General features: G+C 40.0%; 1 protein-coding gene across 10 annotated transcripts in view; it reads right to left on the reverse strand.

Moving 5' to 3' along the window:
• Positions 1-3,181: 3,181 nt before the first annotated feature.
• Positions 3,182-23,212, reverse strand: part of LOC117407112 (zinc finger MYM-type protein 2-like) — a 73,214-nt gene continuing 53,183 nt past the window's right edge. For all 10 annotated transcript variants that reach the window (XM_059028774.1, XM_059028775.1, XM_059028765.1 and 7 more), the window contains 12 exons: positions 22,796-22,827; positions 21,020-21,164; positions 20,790-20,905; positions 13,369-13,531; positions 12,494-12,595; positions 10,131-10,234; positions 9,793-9,964; positions 9,324-9,475; positions 7,432-7,546; positions 6,734-6,973; positions 6,466-6,604; positions 3,182-4,512 (listed from right to left, as the gene is read on the reverse strand). In XM_059028774.1, the coding sequence (XP_058884757.1) occupies positions 4,323-4,512; positions 6,466-6,604; positions 6,734-6,973; positions 7,432-7,546; positions 9,324-9,475; positions 9,793-9,964; positions 10,131-10,234; positions 12,494-12,595; positions 13,369-13,531; positions 20,790-20,905; positions 21,020-21,164; positions 22,796-22,827 (1,670 nt within the window). In that variant the 3' untranslated portion in view covers positions 3,182-4,322. The remainder of the gene's footprint in view (positions 4,513-6,465; positions 6,605-6,733; positions 6,974-7,431; positions 7,547-9,323; positions 9,476-9,792; positions 9,965-10,130; positions 10,235-12,493; positions 12,596-13,368; positions 13,532-20,789; positions 20,906-21,019; positions 21,165-22,795; positions 22,828-23,212) is intronic.

Here is a 23,212-nt window from a genome sequence, read left to right on the forward strand (position 1 = left end):
GGGAAGCTTGCTGTGCAGCTGTCATCTACATAAAAAATTGCTGTTCCGGACCGAAGCTACAGTGTCCAGTTTCGTCTGTTCTACTTCTTCTGCTGTTGGTAAAAAGTTGGTACGTTGCAATCTGTTTTAGGTTTCAATTAGGAAGAAGTGTTTTAATCACATGAACAACTCAGTGTTGAATCGGTAAGAAAATAATCCACAATTTATCGTGCCCAACAGTACTGCCAGCAGCTTTACCACCATGAAGCCTGATCTCATCAGCATGATCAGTACTTGGATGGGAGACCTCCAAGGAAAAACTTGGTTGCTGCTGGAAGTGGTGTTGGTAGACCAGTAGGGGGCAGTCTTCTCTGTGGACCAGAAATCATAAACCAATTCCCCAGCATGGTGACAGGGGACATTGTGCTGCAGGAGGTGCTGTCTTTCACAACAACAACAACATTTAATTTATATAGCGCCCTTCATAACAAATATCCCAGGGCACTTCACAGAGGAAAAAAAAGAGTGTTATACAAAAGCCAAATCAAATAAGTACGTCTTAAGACGAGTTTTAAAAATCACTAAAGTGTCTGAATTTCTTACAATATTTGGAAGGGAATTCCAAAGTTTGGGAGCATAGACACTGAAAGCCCTATCCCCTTGAGTGCGCAGCCAAGATTTCAGAACAACCAACAAACCAGCCTCTGAAGAACATACATTTCGGGAGGGGGCGTAGGAGACAATCAAGTCAGCAGTGTATGCAGGTGCCATGCCATGTAAGACTTTATAAGTTAAAAGAGCAATTTTAAAATCTATTCTAAACTTTATAGGCAGCCAATGGAGTTTAGAGAGAACGGGTGTCATGTGGTCGTGGGATTTTGATCTCGTTAGAACACGAGCAGCAGCATTTTGAACATACTGGAGCCTTCTTAAGAGTACTATTTGGAAGGCCACATAACAATGTGCTACAGTAATCTAATCTAGTACTTGAAATTATAGATGATAATGCAACTGACAGGAACCATAATAAATGTAAAACAGCATAGTCATAAGGAAAGCTCTCCTCATATTGCTTTTAAATACTAAATATATTTGTATGAGTGACAGGTGCATGAAGATTCTTCCCAAGAATCAACACTAATGCAATATGCAATACAGTATGTAAGTCTCAGGAGACAGTAGTAGTAAGTTATGAATGCTGGAAATGTCCCCGAGTATTTCTGTAACACTTAAACACACTTTGAATATGCGTTTTCAAACTCAGGCCCGAATGAGTTTGTCTTGTCAATGCTTGTTAACTCTTTTGAGTCTGGGGTTATACTATGGTGCCCGTACGTATGGCTACCCTCATTTTAATATTATTACTCCGTGTAGCAATCAGCTTTTGATTTTGAAGCTCTTTAAGGTTGTGTTTAACACTTACGGTCATGTATAAATATTGTAATAACAAATTCACCAAAACTTTCTTCCAACGTCACTTTGGGAAGCATTTGTTACACCAATCTGTCTACGTCCACTCTAACATAGCATCATCTCTTGCTGTAGTGCTGACAAATGTTGTAGAACCAAATAATAAGGGATGGCTCATCACAATGTTGTCAGTATAAGGCCATCTAGTGGGCATAATAAACCAATGCAATTTAATAAAGAGAACAGTTTACCATGGCATTCTTAATAGAACATTAATATTGTAAATATAAATTTGACTATCAGCACTATGTCCTACAAATGAATGTACTGTACATGGCAGGTACTCAAGTAAATATTCCATTGTATATACAGTGGGGTTTCCAAATTGTGTCCTTTGTTAAAGCTGTCTGTGCAAAAACAAACCTTCAAACAATTAAATGTTGCATTCTTTACAGGTACATTTAAAATGATATCCAACAGAAGTCATGTTTTTTAGTGTGTTGTAGAGTAGAGCAATCTAGTTAACCATATAAAATGTTATTGGAATGCAGTTCGAGAATACCAGATTAAATGTAAAGCATATTCCAAGTGAAAGGGTACCTATAAAAAACTGAACTGAATTAAATTAAAAAAAAAAAAACTTAACTTAAAAAGGAATGCATTAGGGGCTCCCGAGTGGCGCATCCAGTAAAAGCACTCGCTAGAGTGCAGGATGCGCTCTATAGCCTGAATGTCGCGAGTTCGAATCCAGGTTATTCCACAGCCGACTGTGGACGGGAGCTCCCAGGGGGGCGGCGCTCAATTGGCTGAGCATCGCCCGGGAGGAGAGGGTTAGGTCGGCCAGGGTGTCCTCGGCTCACCGCGCACCAGAGACCCCTGTAGTCTGGCCGGGCGCCTGCGGGCTTGCCTGTAAGCTGCCCAGAGCTGCGTTGTCCTCCGACACTGTAGCTCTGAGGCGGCTGCACGGTGAGTCTGCAGAGTGTAAAGAAGCGGGCGGCTAACGGCACATGCTTCGGAGGACAGCATGTGTTCATCTTCGCCCCTCCCGAGTCACCGCAGGGGTGGTAGCGGTGAGCTGAGCCTAAAAATAATTGGGCATTTCAAATTGGGGAGAAAATAATAAAAAACTAATTGGCAAAGACTAAAATTTATAAAAAAAAAAAAAAAAAGGAATGCATTATTAATAATCTGTATCCTGAGTGAAGCCTCTAGCATGCATAAGCCTACAGTCACAACCTCAAAATGGCATATGCAGTCAATGTCTCCGACGTTTAGCTTGCAGCGTGTAAAAACTCTGCAAATATGAAATTACTGCCTCAAATGGTCTCCGAGATACGAGGCATAAAGTGTAGTGGCAATAGCTTCGCTAAAATAAAAAAAAGTTGAATAATGTCCTGGTTAGACTAGTGTGGAAAAGAGAAAAAATGAAGAAATGAAGAAAAAAAAATAGGTTGAAAGGCTAAAATCCTAAAGCACAGCAACAAATCAAGACCAGACAGATTTGGAATCTGAATGGAGAAAGATTCAGGGCAGAGGATAAGAAACACATTTCCAGCAGTTCTGGGATAAGCTATTAGAAACCGGACAAGCATTAATGGATCAAATACATTTCTATGTTTCTCCCTTATCGCCTAATGTAAAGGGAATGGTATCTCTGATTAAATTATTAGCAAGTATTAAGTAAAAAAAAAAAAAAAAAAAATGTGTTTGCGAAATGTATGCAGTCTGAACAGCAGTGGACAACACTGGTAATGAAAAACAATTATCATAGAACAAAGTTGTGTACAAAGCATCAGAGAAAAGCTATTTTTTATTTGTATTATTTCTGTGGTCAACTGCATAACACCTTAAGTTAATTTTCTCCTTCTCCTCTAAAGTGTTTCTGGAGTTTAATGGTCACATAATGCAATTTCACTCTTTATGATTCCCATAAAACAAAGTTGCATCACAGAATGCATATGTAAACCGAATTTCAAATATGGAATGGTATTTATCACCTGGAAATGAGGGTCACATAAACAGCAAATATGGCAGCCTGGCAGAGCAAATGTGACAGGCTTCTCAAATTACAGCAGCATATATAATGAAATAGCTGAATACAGATTTACATAAAAAAGCTGCTCACTTGCTATTTGCTAACTGTGCTGACAGGAAAGGCATTTCAACAGTACCTACACAGACACATATTTCTTGCTGCAGTACAGATCAGTATTTTCACTAGCTTGAGTAGACCAAATCAGTGTAAAAAAAAAAACTTGACACACAGAATTACAGAATACAGTTGTGTTTCCATAACACTGAAAGTATTAGTTCTTTATCTTTAATGGTTTAAGAGCTGTTGAAAAATTGTCCACTGAATTTACAAAACCAGACAGACTCTCCTTATGGGCATGATAAATTAGACAGAAACAGCAGTTAAACGATTTAAGAATTGACCTATGTTTCCAAAAAACACCCTCACAAGGAATATGTTCCCTCATAATAACACAACATGAACAAAAAGTGTTCTAAATTTCTTTAATAGTGCTAAAGACTATATTACATTATCCTTCTGGTATAAAGGATCCAGCAAAAAAAGAAAAGAAAAACAAAAGCCACATTTTCCTGCGAGAGAAACTTTTAAACACTGCAGTTGCTGCAACATTTAAATGTTCTTAACGGGGGGCGGGGGGGTTGGTGGATTAGGCATGGCACAGTCTCATTCAAATTCTGTAATAAAGCAATAAATAATTAAAAAAGGCTACCATGAGAGTATTTAGTTTGCTAAAATCACTACGTAGATATCAACCTTCTCTCTCACTTACAAAAAATGTAATTTACAGAACCCAATCTGGGCATAATGCTATGAGCTGAGGATCGTGTACATTTTTTCCTAGGTCGCAGCATTTCATTTAATGCTGTATATTCCAGTATGACTGAAAGAGTCTTGAAGATTAATCATCTTCATCTAATGAAGTGTCTCGTTCATCGTAAATGTCCCTTATTAAAAGAATGCGGGTAAGCAGGCTTTCCAAAGTGTTCCTGTCCAGGGATGTTGTGGTGTACCATAATGGACTATCAGGTGAACTGGAGCTTTCTGGCTTCATGTAAAACAAATCCATTCTCGGCTTAAGACTTTCAGGACTGCAAAACAGACAAAATAAAAAATAAAATTAATAAATTAAAGCTCAGCTCCTATGTAAATATGAAACCTGCTAAACACCAAGCATTAGTTATAAAATTTAAATAAAAACCTTTCCAAAGCAAATATAAAATAAAATGTACACAATGCCATTTGGTGTTGAAATGTTGTAGATGTGGCATCTTCCTTAGCACACAGTAATCACTACAATGCTGTAATTGTAGCAATGAATGTGGTCATATTAGTAAACCAACTGTTGAGTTGTAAATCATGTATACAGTGCCTATAAAAAGTCTACACCCCCTTTCAAAATGTTCACCTTTTGTTGTCTTATAGCCTGGAATTAAAATGCATTAAAATAGTTTTTTTCGTCATTTATGTACACATCCTACCCCACAACTTCCAAGTGAAAACAAATTCTAGAAATTTGTAGAAAATTAATTAAAAATAAAAACTGAAATAGCTTGGTTGGATAAGTGTCCACCCCCCTTGTAATAGCAATCCTAAATTAGCTCAGGTGTAACCAATCGCCTTCAAAATCACACACCAAGTTAAGTGGCCTCCACCTGTGTTAAATTGTAGTGATTCACATGATTTCAGGATAAATTCAGCAGTGCCTGTAGGTTTATACCAAGAGCACCAAGGCGCTTTCAAAACAACTCCGGGACAAAGTTGCTGAAAGGCACAGATCAGGGGATGGGTATAAAAAAAATATCAAAGGCCTTGAATATCCCTTGGAGCACGGTCAAGACAATTATTATGAAGTGGAAGGTGTATGGCACCACCAAGACCCTGCCTAGATCAGGCCGTCCCTCCAAAATGGATGACCGAGCAAGAAGGAGACTGATCAGAGAGGCTACCAAGAGGCCAATGGCAACTTTGCAAGAGCTACAGGCTTTTATGGCCAAGACTGGTCAAAATGTGCATGTGACAACAATATCCCAAGCACTCCACAAATCTGGCCTGTATGGTAGGGTGGCAAGAAGGAAGCCATTACTCAAGAAAGCTCATCTTGAATCCCGTTTGAAGTATGCAAAAAAACACTCAGAAGATTCTGTAGCCATGTGGCAAAAAGTTTTGTGGCCTGATGAAACTAAAACTTTAAGCCTAAATGCAAAGCGTTATGTTTGGCGCAAACCCAACACAGCGAATCACCCAAAGAACACCATCCCTACTGTGAAGCATGGTGGTGGCAGCATCATGTTATGGGGATGTTTCTCATCGGCAGGGACTGGGGCACTTGTCAGGATAGAAGGGAAAATGAATGGAGCAAAGTACAGAGAAGTCCTTGAGGAAAACCTGCTGCCCTCTGCAAGAAAGCTGAAACTGGGACGGAAGTTCACCTTTCAGCATGACAACGACCCAAAGCACACAGCCAAAGCTACACTGGAGTGGCTAAGGAACAAAAAGGTAAATGTCCTTGAGTGGCCCAGTCAGAGCCCTGACCTAAATCCAACTGAAAACTTGTGGCATGACTTGAAGATTGCTGTCCATCAACACTCCCCAAGGAACTTGACAGAGCTTAAACAGTTTTGAAAAGAAGAATGGTCAAATATTGCCAAATCTAGGTGTGCAAAGTTGGTGGAGACCTATCCCAACACTCACAGCTGTAATTGCTGCCAAAAGGTGCTTCCACCAAGTATTAACTCAGGGGGGTGGAGACTTATCCAAATATGATCTTTCAGTTTTGTATTTTTAATATATAATTTTTTTTCTCAATAAAAACTTTTTTCCCCTTAACAGTGTGGCATATGGTGTGTAGATAAGTGGAAAAAAATCCTTATTTAAATGCATGAAACTCTGAGGCACTGACACAACAAAATGTGAAAAAAGTTCAAGGGGGTTTAGACTTTCTATAGGCACTGTATTTCTATCTATATAATTTATAACTATTCATTTATCTGCAGATTTGTGTTACCAAAAAATAAGCAATATTTTAACAGCATGTTTCTTACCACTTAGAGAGGTAGAGCTCATACAAGTAGCTTTCACGCTTTTTAGCAGGACACCAAGATAGACTTCCAGAGTTTCCTTCAGGCTCGTAATCAGGATCTTCATCATCTTTATGTTTTCTCTTTCTTGTTGTAGTTTTATCTGGTAAATTATTTACATATACATTTAGTAAAAATCCAAATAATATGCAAGGTCACCACTGTTTTAAATCTATGCAAAATAATTGATTTAAAAACATGTTATACTGTAGATAACGACAATGGATCTTACCTAGATCTTCAGAAACAGAGTGTACTCGAATGCACACTGTACTTTCTTTCGTATGGGGATTCTTCCTCCATTGCCGAAATACATTCCCAAACGAAAGTCTTAAGTGCTGATCCACTGTTCTCAAGCCAAAATATTTAGTGTTAAAGTATACCAGAGTACTAAGCAAAACCATAGGGGAGTGTTCTCCAAACTGTTTACAGCTCCACAGATATTCTTCCTCAATTCTGCTGAAAATTGAACCTAAAATTAAAAAAAAAAAGGAAAATGAAAATGCATAAACAAAGACGCATTAGGATTTTTATTCGGTACTGGAAAATAGTACAGTTCACCTGTGTTGAATTATCTCCCATTAGTAAAGATTTGATGATAATGGAACTCAATACCAATATAGTGTCTTCATCCTGTTTTAACTCTACTGCTCTCTTTTTCTGCAGTAACCCAACAAATCAGTGTGGAGTGTAACTGACATTTTTAATATTTGAGAAGTTAGATTGTACAGTGGTGACATGCTGCGTTTTTACTTGTTGTATAGGCCACATGTATCCCATTAATAAATAACATTGTATTGCTACATTAAATGTAGGCACAACACATTAAATACAATGAACTCCATTTCATTAATATACAATGAAAAGTAATTGAATGAATGAATGAATGAATGAATGAATGAATGAATGAAGTGCTGTATCAGTACGTACCATCTGGAAGAACACTTGGATGCCAGTCCTTGGAGATTTTGTTTAATTCTTGTCCAAACATCTGGTAATAAGGATCACTGAATATGTTGTCAGCCCTCCCATTTACATACAGGTGCTACAAAACAAAAAACAGTAGTATGGCAAAACAAAAACTAAACTCTTCTTTCTTATAAAATGTACCCCCCTGCCCCCCCTCCCCCTCCCCATAGATTTACCAACACCATGGAGACATTCACCACAATCAGTGATAATCCCCAAGAAGCAGTCATTTGAACTTTCATAAAACAAAGAGGTATACTAGCTCTACCACACAAACAATAAAAAAGAATACATTGTTTAAAGCCTTGATTAGTGGCTTTGTCTCTGTGAAAAAAAAAATAGAACACACAGATTGACATGATTGTGTGTTACTTTTTCAACAAATTTCAGGTCTGAAATATTTCTAAAATTATTTAAAGCCACATTTGACATGCTGTGTCCTCATAATACAAATCAGTAATCATAGCAAATCATGATGTGAACAGCAGTGAAGTTTTAATCATCGGACACATTTTTATTTTTAACTGTATTTAATTACAAAGGAGAAACATATAACTTCCTGCCAAAGAAAAGTGGATTCTCTTTACCAAGCTCATTCAGACACCATTATTGTTCTCTGACATTGATCTCTCCAGAGATTCTTCTAAGAAATGGAGCATTGGGTTCCTAAAAATTCCACTTCAGTATTATCTTGGGGGGAAAACAAGGATGCTGCCAGAGAATATAATAGTGATAAAGCCAGTAAAATAAGCTCCCTGTACTAGAAAGTGAGCTATTTATGTACATGATGAGACAGGGACCCCTGCTTAAAGTAACATAATTCTTATTATTTAAGGCTTAAGTAACATTACATGTTCAGATCAAGCATTTTTCACAAATGTGTTGCAACTGTTAAAGACCAATTGTTTTCCGTTCTTTCATTGTAACTCTTGGAATTGACTGTAATACTGCAAGTGTTCATTTATTTGCTGCTTGTTTCTCATTGCAATCAGTAACTGCATTAATGAGAATACCACTTTAAGATGACAGGCAACAGCAAATTGTTAATTGTAATTATAGCAGGAAAAGAGACCATTCAACTACATAATTATTCCAATAGTAGTTACCATGAAAGAACGGAAAACAATTGGTATTTACGCAGTAAAACTGGACTATTACCATAAATTTACACAGTAATTACATGGTTATTTGTGCACTGTACTCTAAAATGCTATTGAAAATTCAAATGTTATAAAACAGAAACACACAACTGGTGTTTAAGGAGATCCTGAATTATATGAATAAGTTGTCTTGTTAAAAATGTTCTCCTTGCAAAAAAAATGATAATTACAAAAATGTTGGGAGTTAGGTAAACACTTTGAAAATGTGTACTGTCAAATGATGGCATATTCTTCGTATCGTATCAAAGAGGGTAAAATGGGTGTGAAAAGTTTTGCTAAAGTTAAAAATACAAATGTGTGACGATGCAACTCAAAAGATTAAAGTCCACCACACCTTAGCCAATTTAAATAGGAGTCACTCAAAGGTTGAGTAAAAAAAAAAAAAAAGAGATACCAATCATTGGGTTATAGCATCTAAATTACAATGTTTGAAATTTCCATCAGGAGTAAGAAAACATTTTTCACCTTTGCATTAGGGAAAATGTAATGACATATTTCAACTTCATCCACACTGTATCAAATACACAAAGCCATTCATGAATGACTAACATAGTCAACAGGTCACATCTGAAGAATGGCTTTGCAGAGAAGACATCAGAACCAATGGAAAAAAAATGATTACACACTTGGCTAATCAGCAAATGTTCAAGTACACTCAAATGTTTAAGTACAGTTTCCTTTTCAGTTACCAACCTGTTGGATGCCAAGACAAAGATAATAAATGCTATCCGGTGAATAGCACTCCCCATTCGGCCTCCGAACCTCATGGACAAAGCGAGATAACCCGTAGTTTAACTCGGCTGCTGTATGTGAAAGCAGATCCACTTTTAACCTTACTGGCTTTGCTAGAACAAACAAACAAACAAAAAAGTAAGGTCTCATAAATATTACGTATAACCACACATTTGTTTCAGGTTTTTTTTTCTGGAGGACAACTACATTTACATGATCGTGGCTCCCATTTGCTCATTAATGCCATTACAGTAGCCCTTTTATACTCAATAAGGCGGAAAACAAATAGCACGGTCTTGTGGCTCCCCACTACAGTGTTATAAAGGGTACAAAGGGTGAGCACTGTATCTATGTTTTAACATTAATGTTTTTTATTTTTTACAGTTATGAATATAAAGCCAAAGTAACAATTTCACACAAACATACTTACTATGTTTAACTTCATCTTTTTGTTTTTTGTCCTCGTCAGCTTCATTCCGAGTTAAAATCCATCGCTTCCATGCATTAATCCCATAGGTAGACTTCATAGCAAATCCACTTTCTGGAGTGTCTGGTTTTCCAACCTGGAAATTGCTACATAAAACTGCTCCTCTTTTACTTCCCTGCAAAACAACAAAAACAGGTCAGGGATAACATTTCCATGACAAATTTCATCAGTCATGTGAGGAAAAGATCACTGACAAAAAGCATGTCCTACTTATCATAGCAATTTCCTATTTTTTTTGTCCAATGTGGTCAATCACAATGAACATCAGAAAAGCCTGATACCTTCTTTTTTACTTGAGGTCGAGGCTTCTCTTCCTTTTCTTCGTTCTCTTCTCCCAAAACTTGAGGCAACATGAATGCAATTTCAGTTTTAAGCTCTTCTGCAACTGGACGAACAATAAAATGCAAAACAATTTAGCAAAAAAACAAATATTCCCTTGACTTATTAAAATATGTAAAATTACACAGACCATAAAGCAATGGTTTTCATGCAGAAAGAGTTGAACATTAATGCAACTAGTTTCAACACATTGTCTATTTGTTTTGGGATGACATATTTGACCACCAGTCAGGATGGTTTACATGTTTTATGTGTTAAACATGGGTATGGGTAAAAGCATGGTGGAACTAACTTCCTAAAATGTTAACCCTTTGCGGTCCTATGTCGGACCTGGTCCGACATTGCAATTTTCCCTTTCCGGTCCAATGTCAGACTCTGTCCGACATCACCAAAAGACGCAAAAAACAGGTCTCTGGTCGTTTTTTCTCCGGAAAACGCAGAGAAAACCATTCAATGGCCGAGTGAGATCGATAGGAGCCGAGAAAAGCCGAAAAAAAAGGGGGGCATATCTCATGAATACTGATAGACCTGACACCACATAGATAACACGGACATAAAACAAACAAGATAGCTGCTTCCGCATCCAGTGCTCAGAGAATATCACGGACATTTGCAGAGCTTTTTTTAGATGTTATAGTAATAAAATAATGACTTGGATCGCATTATTGAGGAGTTTGGTCATTATTGAGGAGTTTGGTGATAAAACGAGTGATCATGAGATGATTTATCGGTATGTGAAAAATACAGCGAATAAGGGGTGTGGCGGGGCTGGAGACGCAGTACTGAGTGTCCTGTTGATATGCAGTGCCTTTTAAACCTGTTTTACTGTGAAAAAAATACTTTTAAACAGCTTCTGCAATCAGTTGTGCTCAGTTTTGGTTTGACGTCACAATTGAGTTTTTCCTGACTGGGTGTCGCACACTACTAAGACCGAATTAGACGGACCACAACTAGATCCTGGTGATTATTATGTAAGCAAATGTAATTAATACTGCCCTGTACACATTTTTGTATTAACTTAGCCCAACATATGGCATCGTATGATGATTAGACGACAGACAGCGCCGCGAGGCAACCAAAAGAAGCACTTAGCCTATTAATTAATTGACCATTTACACCGTACAAACGTTTCAGGCAGTGTTTGACTTTTTGTATAGCTTGTCTACTACACTTTAGCCTGTGGTAAATAAAATCCAACCTGTTGATTTTTTATTTGACTTTAGCAGGTTTTTTTTTCTCAGCATGTGGACCTACGGGCTTGTGATTAGTGACCTGTTGTTGGAGATCGACACACCGGTTACTTCTGTTTTAGCGCAGTAAGAAAATATAGGCTGTTAGTAGATTGATAATAAAAAGGTAAATTGATAATTTACCTTTGATTAGTAAACGCCTAAAAAAACCTATTCAAATGTGCACATATCTGGTATTCTTGAATTCGGAGCAATTCAAAGACTAATGCTGTGGAACTAAAGCAGTCAATATTCCGCCATCTTGTATGACAAGTTACATGACAAGCTACGTCACTTAAACCTGCTTCACCATTAGTTGACACCCTTATGACTAATCGGTCTCAGTCAGTCTTGGTCGGCAACTGCCGCACACAGACAGACTGATCAATCTGAAAAAGATTCAACATGTTCAATCTTCAAATCTGAAGACATCTCGACTGAAATCTGCATAACCTTGGTTTTAAGGGCACGCACACTGTTACGATTCATCCAAACTCTGTACGGCCAGTTGAGATGAGATGAGTTGGGACGGCTTGAGTCGGGCTGTGTGCGGCGGGCTTTAAATAAATTGCGCGTGTGAAAGTAAATTGGACCTGACGTGCCTGAGATGCGCTGAATAAATGGACGGCTAAGGGTTAAATTTGAATCCTGTCCTTAACATTTTTGAGCAGACATGCAAGTGTGTATTGGAACATAATAGAGCTGTATTTAATCTTGCGCAATTTTATTTTTTATATATTATACAAATATTGACTGGAGTTGAGGACCATTCTTGTGGCAACTATGGCATCAAGGGTGACAGATATTACGGGAGGTCAAAAGTTAAAAACACCTGTTGATATCTGTTTTATTTAGCCTACAGCAAAGATATCAAGGAACAAAAGAAAAAAGGGACAGTAGTTTAGAACATAAGCAAATTGTCATTCGGAGAAAATCTGTTGAGAGTGAAACAAAACATTTATATATAATAACTAATTTATAAAGAAACAAACAAAAAATCTGCCACATTTCTGAAAGCAAACCTCTCAGATTTTTAAGCAAATTTATTACATTTGAAACTTGGCTATAAATAATACCTTTTGGAAAATCAGTTTCCAAGTCCAGTTCAGGTTCATATAAAGTATCTGTTGAAGTTGACTTCACTTTCTCCCCAATGCCATCCACTTCACTCTTTGCATCTTTATAAAAAATAAATAAATAATAATAAAAAAAAAGTACACAGTGATTTATACATACTCCAGGCAAGAATGGTATTTTCCAGTTTTTGTTTCCTTTGCACCTTTCCTTCAAACCAAAATTAAGTTAATGTTTTTTGTGGGATATTCTGGAATGACACTACACTGCACCTTGAGGTAAAAATCAACAAAGCATTTAAAGAATAATAATTATAAATTGAAAGACAAGTTAGTTCTTTGATTTGGTACCACAAATTACTTCCAGACTTGCATACATATAATAACTTATTGTTAACAATGCTGTACTAAAATAATTATAAACAAACCAAAATGATTCGCTTAAACTTTGGCCCCACAACAGTTCCCTTAAATCAATAAACCACCAACAATTTCTGGTGAGATATTGGTATGTGGAGTAGGTCCAAGTGTTCCCCATGCAAGATGGGTACCACATACCATCAGAATTAGGTTAATCTAGGTTAATCAGCTAAAGAATCTGCATATGATTTAATGGAGACACTGCAGCAGATGTGGAAGCAACATGGCATCACCACATTGCAAAACCACAAAGCCAGTATCTCTAACCCTTCAAAAATGTCCATCTAATGAAACTACAGTAACCTGTAGGATCTGTTTTATTAGAAAATGAAAATGTGTTTCAGCACTCTGAGACAGCGCTGTGTTGAAATGACTCTTTGGCATCCTGCTCGTCTTGGAATGACCCACATTTAATAGTTCACACATACCGGTAGACAAGGTTCTGGGATAACTAATACCTGCATAATCTTGTTTCTCATCAGCCTCAGCTATCATTTCTGCCATTGCCAAAATATCAGCTTCCAGGGGATCTGAAGGAATCTTTGCCCTTAACTCGTCTATGGTCTGCACAATCTTTTCTGCACTATCCAATGTTGTCGGTAGAAACACTGGAACAGGAACCTGTTAAATGAAAGCATTAATGTAGAAATGGCTTTTTAGGTAGTGAAAACAGTAGGAATATTATTAGAATGGACTCCAGTGTACAATAAAAATACACTAGGGATGCAACAACTAGAGGATTTTGCTGGTCAAGTAGTTGACTAGTTCATGGTTCCCTATAAAGTACGAAATGTAACCATTACCTAATGGGTACTTATCCTAAAGACCATGATAACCTGAATAAGATATATAAAAGCTGCACGTCAGAGCCTGTGACGCAGTCGTGCCCGCCCCCGAGGGCATAACTGGACTGCAGACACAGATCTCATCTTCATTTATCCTTTCATTTCGAACCTGACGGGAGAGACAACGAACAGATAAGTATCAAGTTACTTATATCTGCTTATTCGCTTGTGTAATTACACTAATTAAGGCGATGAATTGTTACGTGTTTTCAGTAATTGCTACTTACACATATTGTGCACTCAGCCCGTTGTTTCATTAAGTCCTGTCGCTCCTTCCCTGGGATTGAACAACCTTAAGGTCGGCTGCTTTGTGCTCTCTCTCAAGCTGCTAGCTTCGATTTGAAGTAAAAAAAAATTAAGTTTCGTTTGTTGTTACGAAAAATACATAATTTGAATGGTAATCATGTTGTTACTGTTTTGTGTGAGAGTTTTTTTCTCTTGTGTGTATTTTTTTTGTTTTTCACAGAAACATGAACACGAACACAGCTGCTGACGTGTGCTTCGGGTTAGACTGCTTGCCGTTTCTCCCACAGTGTCTAGTTGCTGCATTAGTTCTGCTTGCAGAATTATTGCGAAGGCGGTTAGGACTAACAGCAGGCTTGTCTCAGTTTTCAGACTGTTTGGATTGGCCAGAACCGCTATATGTGGACATCCCTATAGATTGCTCCCATGGTAACTGTAGGTCCAAACCTGCCTCTGTTCCCATCGGTACACTGAACAACGAACGAGATTACCATCCTGATTTCACTAGCTGTTCCTGGGCTCAGCTCTGTTTTGGGTCTGACCGCTCGAAGTCCCTCCCGCAGTTTTGTTGCTGCATTGGTCTCTGCTTGCAGTACCATTGGGAAGGCTGTCAGGGCTCCGACAGCAGGCTTCCTCCAAACTTAGGGCTGTGTTGGTTTGCCTGAAGCTATATAGGTGGGCATCCCTATATATTGCTTCTGCGATAACTGTGGGTCGCAGACCTACACCGTTTCCAACCCAGTACATGTACAGAACGAGGTTACCGCACCGGGGTACCACTGAACCGCACTGTATCGAGGGTACTGTACAGTACCGTACTCGTGCTCAGGCACCATGCAGGTACTGAACCTATTGGTTCATCTTGGTTAATATCACTGTCTGCTCGGTTCAACCTCTGTTCATCACCGTTCAGATTTGGTTCAATGTCGGTACTTTGGTTTAAACAGTGATACCATCCCTGGTCCAGGACCAGCGGACCCAGTCTCGACTCATGCTGTTTTTATCTGCTTTACAGTACTTTTGCCTGCAGCGGTATTCCTGCTTGTGTTGTCTGAGGCAGTGGCTTTTGGTTGCAAGTACTGTATACTACACCTGTTACAAAGTACTGTATACAAGCGGCGGCTTGACAAGACTGAGGCAGTCTTGTTACACTTGTGCACTGCTTGCGTCATGCCAGGGTTTTACCCATGTGACATTTACAAGGCCAATCTCCCAATAGAGGATAAGCAAATGCTCTCCCTGTTTGGAACCGCAGCATGCCAAGTTTCGAGTCCGCCATAGATTGGCGGACTCTAAACAGCTGAATAAGCTCTGGGCAGCTGTTTCTCAGCAGGGCACAGTACTAGCTGAGCAGCTGCGTGAGGGCACTGCTCCACCTGCCCCCACTGTTCCCTTGGAGCAACCAGGGGCAGTAAGCACACGCTGTCAGCAAGACTATCTACTTTCCATCGCGGCTTCAGAGGAGATGGGCAATCCATAATTACCCTCTGAGGAGGTAGACTAAGTCCCGGTGCCTCACTTTTCTCTGTCGGCTACTGAAACCTTACAACTTCCATGGCCTATTGACGAGATGCGGAAGCAGTCAATATTTGAGGACGAGCATATTCCCTCTCATACGTCCCCCGCAATTGCACTCAGATTTTCTTTGAGGCCCACTCATCCTTGGGTCACCTGGCTACAGCTCTGGCTGTTTCCCAGTCCATGGGGACTTTGTATAGCATTCATAACGCAGAGAAACTCGGCTTGGCTGAGTTTCCTCCTGCGGATGTGGCCATCGTTTCTCTGGTGCAGACGCCTAAGTTAGCGTTCCTTAATAAGAACACTACCTGCCCCGATAAGCAATGTTGGGACTCAGCGGTTATCCTTAAGCGGGCTTACTCAGCTGGTGCGTTCACCGCACAGCTGGGAAACTAACAGTATTTTGGTAGCCTACCAAAACTTTGCTTAAATCTCACTACCAGAGCCACAAACCCACACCGCAACAGCTAGATGTGCTGCGGCTGGTTAACAAGTACCTGCTTCGTATTTCTAAACTGAACGGACAGGTGGTAGGCAGGAATCTTGCGGCACGAGTAGCTGACAGGGGATAAAGCGCCGTTGTTAGATGCCCCCTTTACACCTGGGCATACCTTTGGGCCCGTGGTAGATGAGATGCTACAGCGCTCTCAGCGTGCAAGACAGTTCACAAAGGAGTGGGTGCTAAATTGCGGCAAACTGTCTGCCAAGGCCCCAGCAGCCTCAGAGACTGGCACAGCGGGCTGCTACTACAGCCAGAGGGGGTTTTCATAAACCGGCCACTGGCTGCGCAAAGGGGGAATTTTAACAAGTTCTGCCATCAGGTGCACAGGCAAAAGCCTCAGGTTAAGCCACAAGCCAGGCAGCAGCCCTAGCAATTTACTGCCACAGGTCCAGGGCCCCTTTTCAGGGAGTCACCAGGAGTATTGGCGTAAATGCACCATGAACAACTGGATAAGCACTACTATACAGACCGGCTATTCTCTGCAATTCGAACGCATTCCCCCTCCCTTTCAGGGTGGGACTACTACGTTGGTCACAAACCCACGAGATGACGTATTGTTGTCTTAGGAGGCGACAGCCCTGCTACAAAAGCAGGCTATTTGCAAGGGTTCTACTCCAGGTACTTCCTGGTGCCCAAGCGGGATGATGGCCTAGACCAATCCTCAATCTCAGACAGGTCAACCTGTATTTGAGTCGACGGAGGTTCAGGATGTTGACCATGCAACAGCTGTTGCAGTCAATAAGGCCAGACGACTGGTTCACCACGGTGGACTTGAAAGACACTTATTTTCATATTCCCATAAGGCCAGGGCACTGGAAGTACCTGCAGTTTGCTTTCCAAGGGACAGCGTACGAGTTCCGTGTATTGCCATTCGGCCTCTAGCGCTCCATGCCTTTTCGAAGTCCATGGAGGCTATTCCGGTCCCATTGAGACTCAGAGACATCAGAGTACGCTGGACGACTGGCTCATTTGTGCTCAGTCTCCAGTGCAGGCAGAAGCCCACACGGAACTCATCACCGACCACCTTCATCGGTTGGGTGTCGGGGAATCGTGCAAAGAGCCTGCTCACGCCTCAGCCTCCTATCTTGGAGTGTGCTTGGACTCTAGGTCCATGCTGTCCACTCTGTCGGACAACAGAAAGCTCAACAGAAAGCTTACAGTAGTAACATTCCAGAGGCTTCTGGGCTTGATGGCAGCAGCTTCCCAGACCCTTCCTTTCGGTCTCCTCCACATGCGCCCTCTCCAAGCCTGGTTCAACAGCAGGGTTTTTCAGCCCGCATTGAACCGTGGCTGCCAGGTGACAGTGTCTCTTCAGTGTCTGAAGCAGCTTTCTTAGAGGACACAGCCTGCCCATCTACGCTTGGGCGTAGCGCTGGGCAGTGTCACCAGAAGGGAGGTCATCACCACAGATGCGTCCAGCCTCGACTGGGGCGCTGTGTATAGAACCCCCCTTGGCAGGGTCTTCAAATCAATATTTTGGAGCTGCTGGCTGCAGGTGTTTCTGGCCTTGCTGAATTTTTTACAGGAGGTTCAAGAGACACGTGCTTGTCCAGACGGACAACACTACCGTGGTGTCTTATATAAACTACCAGAGTGGCCTCTGGGTGCACGATCACCTCTCACTGCACGATCACCTCTCACTGCAAGCAGTACACCTGCCCAGGGTGATAAACTAGGCGGCGGACCTCCTCTCAAGGGGAGTTCCCAGCACCTCAGAATAGAGGCTTCATCCGGAGGTGGTGAACCTAAATTTGGCAACAGTTCGGGAGAGCAGAGATAGGCCTCTTTGCCTCCCAGGAATCGACCCATTGTCCCCTCTGGTTCTCCATAACAGGAGCCTGGGTCCCATTGGCAATAGATTCCTTGGCACACCAGTGGCCAAGGCAGCTGCTGTATGCCTTCCCACCACTCTCCATGCCATTGTGGCATCCCAACCCATCGAGCCAGCAGCTCTGAGTCTGGCTCCTGAACGGCAACATTTGAGCAGTCTGGGGCTTTCTAAGTGGGGCATTCTTCAGACGTGGTGCCTGCCTAGGGGTTTTGACCGCACGACCTGTCCCATGGCAGTCATACTGCAATTTTTGCAGAACATGTTTGAGGGGAAATCCCCCTCTACATTAAATCTGGCAGCTATTTCAGCTCGTCATATCAAAATTGATTTGCATCTCCCCAGGAGCTCAATTAAAAAAAAAAGCTTGGCAGCTTTGGCTGCCTATGAAGGACATTGTTCCTCGCTGTAACATGGTGCTTGAGGCACTCATGAAGCCCCCATTTGAGCCCTTGCATTTAGCAGAGCTGAAATACTTAGCTAAAAGGGGCTTTCTTGTTTGTAATCATGTCCACTAAGCGGGTGGGTGAGATGCAAACATTTGATTGTGAAAGCCTGCTTAATTTTTGCAGGAGCCAGGACAAAGGTTATGCTTTGTACCAATCCTGTTTTTTTGCCGAAAACCATCTCAGCATTCCACGTTAACCAGTCTATGGAATTGGAGGATTTTCATCCACCTCCTTTCCAGGTCTGACACGAAGCAACAGCTCCACATATATTACGTGGATAAAACATAGTTGGAGGCAGTTTGAACATGTTTTTATTGCCTGTTATGGAGCAAAGTCCCATGGTAAAGCCCAGTCTAAGCAAAGGCTACCCAAATTGATTGCAGACAGGCAATATTGCCTATGAGCCAACTTGCCCCCTCCAGAAAAGCTCACTGCCCATTCCAACTGCATGGGTTTTATTGCAGGGTGCATCTGTAAACAAGGACATTTGCAATGCAGTGGTGTGGGCCACTCTCCATACTTTTTTTTTTTTTTAGTGACCAATTATTATTTGTATTTATTTTCCCCAATTTGGAATGTCCAATTATGTTTTTTCTCCTCACACAGCACGGACGTTCTGAGGGCGTGTGAGCATCCTCCGATCTCACAAGCCTAAAGTCAGAATCGCTTCTATGCCGAGCAATCCAGAGCAGAGGTGGGAGGGCTACTGATCCCGGAGAACAGCGATCAGCCCTGCCTCTTATCCACTCTGAATGTGCTTGGTGTCTGGCCAGTAGGGTTCACTGTTGCACGATGAGGAGAAGCAATCCCTGCCAGTTTCCCCATTCCCCTCCATGGAAGCATCAGTGCCAATGCGATGCCCCCGTCGGGGTTCCCAGCAAAGTTCGACTACTTTGCATAGCCTGGACGCAAACTGGCGCCGTCCAAGCTGTGTGACTCATCCTGCACTCCCAGCAGCAGTGCTTGAACTGGATGAGCCACTCAGGGACTCCACACACTTTTACGCAGTTCTATTGACTGAACGTCATGGATCCACAAAACCCTGGTTTTGGAATGAGTGTTAAGTGCGGCTTCAGGGTCGACTCTTACAACATAAACAGAGGCGAGTTCTCCCTCAATTTTTTAGCCCCAACTACTTGTACTGGGTTTCCTAAAGGTAACGCGCAAGGTGGACTTTGACTTAGCCTTGTGGCATTCCAGTTGGTTTGCAATATTGCCTTGCGACAGCTTTGGTATTTCTACCCATTAGGTAATGATTACATTTTGTTTTTGATAGGGAACATTAGGTTATTATCATAACTCTGGATCCCTGAAATAGAAATGTAACCATTAACCCATTAAGGGCAGCAGTGTGGAGAAGTGGTTAGGGCTATGGACTCTTGACTGAAGGGTTGTGGGTTCAGTCCCAGGTGGGGGACACTGCTGCTGTACCCTTGAGCAAGGTACTTTACCTAGATTGGTCCAGTAAAAACCCAACTGTATAAATGGGTAATTGTATGTAAAAATAATGTGTAAAAAATAATGTAATTGTATGTAAAAATAATGAGATATCTTGTAAACATTGTAAAAAAATCGCCCTGGATAAGGGCGTCTGCTAAGAAATAAATAATAATAAGGTTGCTGCGTTCATGATTGCAGCAGTCTTGGAGGAAAAATAATGGCAATGTCTGTGTCTGCAGTCCAGTTATGCCCTCGGAGGCGGCCAAGACTGTGTCACAGGCTCCAACTAGCATCTTTGATATCTTATTCAGGTTATCAGGGTCTTTAGGATAAATACCCATTAGGTAATGGTTACATTTCTATTTCAGGGAACCAGGGTTATGATAATAACCTAACAATATATATTATACAGATATATTAATTGCAGTACATGCTCCCCTTTCCCTTAATTGAGAACAGCCCATAATGCAAAGCACATGTATCTGCCAAGACATGCTAGATGCATATATCCACCACCAGTCAGACAGACCACAAACAACAAAAAATACATTTTACATTTTTAAAATGGTATAAAAATGTATGAATATTCACTGTGTAAAAGAGAATTATCGCACTCATAAGAAAATCCTTCCCCATTAATATTCAAATATATTAAAATTAGCCATTACAGTAATTTAAAATAGGCTATAGATTGTACTAATAGGCTATCACATCTCAGTAAGTTTAGTTCTTTTACTACAATTAATGTATTATTAGCTACCCACTGTACAGTACACAGGCTTCTGATAAGGTAGTTTCTCTCTCATCGCAATAATTTTCCATTTCTTTTTAGGGCTTTACCAGGCTACTGAAGAGTTTTTCTACTTTGTGTAACTGACTTATTTACTGTATTTTTGTAACATTCATCTCTTAGTGCAATTATCCACAAAACGTTACATACACTACTTTCTAGCTGGGGTCCTACAAAAATTAGAACAACTAGTGTATTAAATGCTGCAACCCTAAAACATTTTCTTATGCAAAACGCAAAAAAAAAAAAAAAAAACACACTTACCGGAACAGGTAAAGTCAATGGAACAGGTGTATTCTGGCTATACAAATGAACAGGTACTGGGATATATACTGGTACAGGGATGGGAACTGGAACATACTTAGTCTTTACCTCTTCCTCTGTAACAAAATAGAACAACCTCAACATAAACATTTGGAAATAAAGCAAACTTTAATAAAACTGGAAAATGGAAAATGTTAAGAATGGAAATGTACTCAGCATAAACAACTTACCTGTCTGACATGACTTTGTCTGCATGTGTGGTTTACAGTATGTGGCTTTTGTCATTGTCAAAGGTTTGCAGAGTATAGACTTATTCTTCATATCCTTTAAAGGATTAGTGGAATGAGAGGACACAGACGAGGTATGATGCGATATCTAATACAAAATAAACAAGTGTTAGTAACATTCATCCCATGCCACGGCTGTAAATTCAAACATTAGAGCCATCATTATGACATATATCAACAGTATGTATTAAATAAAACTAAATAAAAATTAGCAGTGAAATGGTAAATTAGAATTTGATAAGCAATTCTCCAGATATATTCTAGAATGCAAGTGTGACATGCAGACATATGGATGGACAGAGACATCCACATACTATATATCCCCAAAATGTGATATTAAATAACTTATGCTAAATAACATTAATACTAAGTTTAATTTCCTGATATATACTTAAAAATATGAAGTGTGTCCAGTGCCCCAGGTAAGCTGTGTAAAGAGTGTTTTACTCATTTAAAAAAATATGTATAACGCATGACATTTAAAATGTACAGCGTGACAAATATGCATAGCAATTATGCTGCACAGCATGTTATCAAGCTTCTTGTACTTCGTTGGTTCGCGGCGTCTCAATGGTCATGCAGTAGCTACAGAAATGACAGTACAGCTTGTAACCTGCCTGAGAATTGGCAGAAATAAATCTGGGTTTTCAATAAAAGAAATTAAACAAAAAACGTGTGGTTGATTGGTTGATTCCACTCACTTGCAATTCGTGTTTGTAACTGGTGAATAAGCGACTGGATTCTTGATTTTGGATTCTGGATTTCTCTGCGCCGTCTTAGTCCCCCTCAACCTAACCTACCAATGTACCTAGCCTATCTGTCAACCACATTTTTGGAAGGTAAATCTATATAAGAGTCAGGATGCTTTATATTGCTATAGCAAGGTGATCAATCAGAAATACAATATTATGGTTTCTTTAGAACTATATAGTATGTGCATGGAGGCCTTTTGTTAAGTATATTTCATCTGCAGCATTGAAAAAAAAAATTCTGTTTGTGTTTATTTGCTTCACAACCATATTGTTTGCATTCAATAATGCAAAAAAGAATATTTGTTTTTGTTTTTACAGCAGTCATTTTTTGCACAATAGTTCAAAGTAACAGTAAAATGTAAGGTTGTAGTTAATGCATACCCCATAGGTTAGCATTAATGTACGTAGAGTATTTATTGAAAGTACTCATGATTTCAAGGTAATGTTGCATTTTACTCACCCAAAACACATTTCTCAGTGTCTAAATTGGAGAGTAAATTACTCAATGACCCAAAACCTGATCTGGAGCACCGAGTGTGACATATGCACAGACCCACGATCACTTGCATTATATGCGCTTTGCAGGGAATTTCATTCCCAGCAGGGGACAATAAATAAAATACTATTACTGAATACAGTACAGAATTTACATGTGTTTCTTTAGCATACTGTGAGAGGCATTTTATAATTTTCTCAATCTCAAATATGATAATTGTTTTCCTTTGTTCTGATTATGCCCTTTATAGTTAAAGTGGTCAAATGTGAATCACAGAAAGTCACTCTGCTACTTGGTGCTCCTGCAATAAATAAAGAAACCATCCTTCAAGGAGTGCAGAATGTCCCAGTCTAAAAAACTACATTCTGCTTTTTTAATGTTATAGCAATTTAGCTGATCACCATTACTATTAGTCTTGACTCTTTGTAAAGCCTGATAAATTATTGTCAACATGAACTCCAAAATACTTACTGTAGCCTTTGATCCTGTTTGATTTCCTTGACCTGCAAAACAAATCAAATTAGAAAATGGATCAGAGATTTCCTTTTATCTGATTGGTCCATACGAGTGCATTAATCCCTGGTAAAGGAACTTGAACTTTATCTTTCAAATTATGTTTAAATCACTGTTCTAAATCAATCCGCCCGTAAATACAGTATGTGTATTTTACCTTTTTTTTTTGCTTGATGAAAGGAAGTCGCTGTTCTTGTACACATTCTCTGAATGTTGTCTGTCAATGTACACCAAGTCAGCTTTCTCACTGTCCTATACGTTCAATCTATCTATTTAAATTTAGTATAGCAAATAGTTTAAAAAAATAAAAAATAAAATAAAAAACAGAAGTGTTTGTTGTCTACAGCAATACAGTAAGTAAACACAGCAACTAGT

The sequence above is a fragment of the Acipenser ruthenus genome, chromosome 8, assembly GCF_902713425.1.
Source record: "Acipenser ruthenus chromosome 8, fAciRut3.2 maternal haplotype, whole genome shotgun sequence".
Lineage (NCBI taxonomy): Eukaryota > Metazoa > Chordata > Actinopteri > Acipenseriformes > Acipenseridae > Acipenser > Acipenser ruthenus.